The 4,145-nt window shown below is 47.4% G+C and overlaps 1 protein-coding gene across 1 annotated transcript; it reads right to left on the bottom strand.

Moving 5' to 3' along the window:
• Nucleotides 1-238: 238 nt before the first annotated feature.
• Nucleotides 239-2,912, bottom strand: LOC133748521 (RNA-binding protein 28-like). The gene has a single exon (XM_062177409.1). The coding sequence runs from the start codon at nucleotides 2,901-2,903 to the stop codon at nucleotides 615-617; it is 2,289 nt and encodes a 762-aa protein (XP_062033393.1). The 5' UTR covers nucleotides 2,904-2,912; the 3' UTR covers nucleotides 239-614.
• Between the last annotated feature and the right edge of the window lie 1,233 nt (nucleotides 2,913-4,145).

Below are 4,145 nucleotides of genomic sequence, written 5' to 3'. Positions count from 1 at the left end.
CACAATGATACATGCAGACTGAAAGTGAAAGAATATAAAAAAGACATTCCATAAGCAGTAGAAGATGGCCCAAGTCCTTAGGCCCCTGTACTCACATGGAAGACCAGGAAGAAGCTCCTGGTTCCTGGCTTCGAATCAGTGCAGCTCCAGCTGTTGCAGCCATTTGGGGAGTGAACCAACGAAGGAAGACCTTTCCCTCTGTCTCTCCCTCTCACTTTCTTTTTTTTTTTTAATTAGAAATGATAATCTGTTATTTAAAAAGCTAAACAACATTTCATTTAGAGAAGATGCTTAACCAAACAGACTTCTTAAAAAATTCATCACTCCAGAATGCTTTTCACAATTGTCCCCATTCGAGAAACACAGAATAAAATGGATAATTGAAGACATAACTTCACAAAACACTCTGGACAATACACAAGGACCATGACGTTTTCGGGTCTGTCACTGTGGCTAACCAACCACGCACTGGAGGCAGGGCCCAAGTTCAGATGTGCACAGCCCGGGGAGCCTCATGGCAGGTGGCCGCGCCCTCAGCATCTTCTTGCCCTCAGGAAGAGCCACAGAGAGGGGAGGCCCGGAGCTTCAGCAAGGCGCACAGCCTGCTGATGTCGTCAACTGTCAAACCACTTGCTCCTCTTGGCCAGGGGTGCCCCACTGGAAGGCCCCAGGAGTTTCTGTTTATACTGTTCGACCAGCCGGTTGAAGTGGATTTCTGCCTTGTTTCCCTTAGCTTTCTTCTTAGGAACCTGCTTAGAAGAAAACTGCTGCTTCTCTTGCTTCAGCTGGTTTACCTGGGGCCTGGGCTTTTTGGGAGGGAGGGACTTCACCTTGCCTTTGTCCCGTAACCTGATCTTGGGGCCTCGGTGCGAGGGGAGCGCCAGGACCTTTCTTCTCTTCTTCTCATCGGGCAGCTCCACCTGCTCCACTTCCTCCTTGGTCTGGAATCCCATCCAGTTAGTAGAGCCTGCCTTCCCCTTCTGCTTGGGGGGTGGCTTGCTGTGTTCCACGGCGCGATTCTGAGCTCCCTTCTGCTGCTGCTTGCCTTGTGCAGGCTCTGGTGGCTCCTTCTGGGGCTCATTGGTTGAGGGCTTGGATTTCATTTTTTGCAGGCTGCGCTGCGTCCTCAGTTCCTTCATTTTAAGCTTCCTCCGGTCCTCCAAGGAGAACTCTACTATCGGTCTCTTCTGAGGCCCGAAGATGTCGGGGTTGTTGTTGATGTGGCGGAGCGCTCCCAGCGCATGCTCATGTTCTTGGAACTCCGCAAAGGCGTAGCCCAGGGACTGGCCCTTCGCTGCCCCGTGGGTGCCTCTCAGGTCTCGCATCACCCTGCACTCCTTGATGCGCACCCCCTTCTCGCCTCTAGTGGCATTGAGCAGCAGCTTCCTGAGCTGTGTGTCGTCCACAGCCTTTGGCAGGTTGTGCAGGCAGAGCCTGGTCCGAGAGACGAAGATATTGTGGTCCTTGAGTTTCTGGTGTTTCAGTAGCTCAAACCGTTCTCTCTTGGCCATACCAGCAGCACTCACACCCTCGGCAGCCTTCGTCCCAGCACGAATCAAGCCTTCTCGGGCCAGATAAAGGTTCCGGGTTCCAGTCGGCTTCTTCACTTTCTTTGTCCGAAGCTTTGCAGCCTCATCACGGGTTACTGCCAGGTCAACCTTGAGCTGTCGGCCGTCCAATTTAAGCCCACCACCCTCAGCCTCTGGAGAAGCAGCTGCTAGGCACTTCTGAGCAGCTTGTTGAGTCGTGAACTGGGCAAATGCGCAACCTTTAGAATGTTCTGTGTCTGGATGCAAGACGATGCGGACATATTTGAGATCTCCAAACTGCTGGAGAAGCTCCCCAAGGTCTTCTTCCTCGGAGTCAAAGGGCAAGTTTCTGATAAAAACAGTCTTCCCTTCACTCACATCAGAGGGTAACTTCCTCTTCTTTTTCTTTGAGACTTGTGCTTCTTCGTCCTCCGGCTCCCCGGCGCTGGCGTCACTCTCAGCCAGGTCCTTGCCACCACCCACACGGTCTCCTTCCTCCAGGTCACTGTCCTCATCCGAAGCATCGTCTTCACTGCCTTCTGCGGGGACGGTTTTCCTGACCGCTCTCTTCTGAACACGCACGGCCTTGGTCACCTTGGAATCTTCCTTCTCCTCTTCATCTTCGTCATCATCATCGTCGTCGTCGTCATCGTCGTCCTCACCCTCATCATCGTCATCATCATCTTCCTCTTCTACATCCTCTTCCTTCCTGCCACTCTTTTCAACTGGCTCCGGAAGGTTAGGTTCACAGCTTTTCCCCTTACCTGGGCCAGAAACAGACTGTGTGTCTTTATATTTATCCTTTGCCACGGCCCAATCCACAGCCACTGTCCGCCCTTTTATCTCTTTCATGTTCATGCCTTTGAGAGCTTTTCCTGCTTCTAGGAGGTTTTTGAACTGCACAAAAGCAAAACCACGCATCTTTCCATCTGGCTTCTTAGGGACATTGACTTCCAGAACAGCTCCAAACTGAGCAAAAATTGTCTTCAAGTCATCTTCTGAACACTTAAAGCTCAGGTTCCGAATGATTAACCTGGCTTTCTTATCTGCTGCTTTTGATTTTTTAGACTTCAGCTCCTTCTTTAGGGTCTCTGAATTTTCATTTTTCCCCTTCTTGGACTTATCCCTCAGTTTTTTCTTGGCAATAGTCACATTGATCTTGTGACCCTCAAAGGTGGTGATCTCCTTGAGAGCCCTCTGAACATCTTCTGGCATTGAGAAAGTGACATAGCCAAAGCCTCGGCACGACTTACTCCCTTTCTCAGTCATCACGAAGCACTGCTTCACCGGCCCCACCTGACTGAACAGCTCTTCCAGCTGCTCGCTGCGGGCCGAAGCCGGGAGGCAGCCAACAAACAGGGTCAAGCCCGCCATGAGACCCGGAACCTGAGGCTCGCAAGGCGGCGAGCGAAGTAAGCCGACGCCCGCGAGTGAAAACAGCTTCAGCAGGACAACCGCACCACGGGGCCGGCTCCCTCTCACTTTCTGTAACGCTACCTCACAAATAAGTAAATAAAATCTGTAAAAAAAAAAAAAAAAAAAAAAAAATTCCATGCTAAGTGAAAGCAGAAATAATTGGTGTAGTCATCCTAATATCAGACAAAATAGACTTTAACAAAAAAAAAAAAAAAAAAACCTGTTGGAAGATACAAAGAAGGGCATTATATAATAATTATGATAATTATGGGATCAATATGGGCTCAATTCAACAGGGATATGTGACTATAATAAAGTATATGCATTCAATGTCTACATCAAGAAATTGGAAAACGGGGCAGGCACTTTGGCACAGTAAGTTAATTCTTGGCCTGCAGTGCTGGCATCCCATATAGGCGCCTGTTCTAGTCCCGGCTGCTCCTCTTCCACTCCAGCTTTCTTCTATGGCCTGGGAAAGCAGTAGAAGATGACCCAAATCCCTGGGCCCCTGACCTCGTGTGGAAGACTGGGAAGAAGATCCTGGCTCCTGACTTCCAATTGACTCAGCTACGGCCGTAGAGGCCATTAGGGGAGTGAACCAGCTGATAGAAGACCTTTGTCTCTGTCTCTCCTTCTCACTGTCTGTAATTCGACTTCTCAAATAAATAAATAAATATTTTAAAAAAAGAAATTGGAAAGGTACTAAATGAGCTATCAAGGCATCTCAAGGACCTAGAAAAACAACAAATCAAACCCAAAATTAGTAGCAGGAAAGAAATAATTAAATTAGAGAATAAACAAAATTGAAACAAAAAATAAAAAATATCTGTGAAATGAGGAGCTGGTTTTTTGAAAAAATAAACAAAACTAACACACCATGGATTGGAATAAGTAATATCATTGAAATGTCTATATTGCTGAAAGCAATTTACGGATTCAATGCAAACCCAATCAAAATATCAATGACATTCTTCTTAGATAAAGAAAAAATTATCCTAAAATGCAAATGGAAGCACAGGAGGCCCTGAATAGTTAAATCAATATTATACAAGAAAAATAAAGCCAGGGGCATCACAATACCTTATTTCAAGACATACTAAAGGGCTGTTATAATCAAAACAGCCCAGTACTGGCAAAAAACAAACAAACAAACAAGCAAAAACAGATGGGCAGACCAACGGAACAGAATAGACTCCAGAA

Source organism: Lepus europaeus, chromosome 1, assembly GCF_033115175.1.
Source record: "Lepus europaeus isolate LE1 chromosome 1, mLepTim1.pri, whole genome shotgun sequence".
Classification (NCBI taxonomy): domain Eukaryota; kingdom Metazoa; phylum Chordata; class Mammalia; order Lagomorpha; family Leporidae; genus Lepus; species Lepus europaeus.
This window is presented reverse-complemented; position numbering and strand designations above follow the sequence as displayed.

What these genes read in the sequence shown, in the direction of transcription:
- LOC133748521 (XM_062177409.1), bottom strand. Translation starts at nt 2,903, where the DNA reads ATGGCGGGCTTGACCCTGTTTGTTGGCTGCCTCCCGGCTTCGGCCCGC.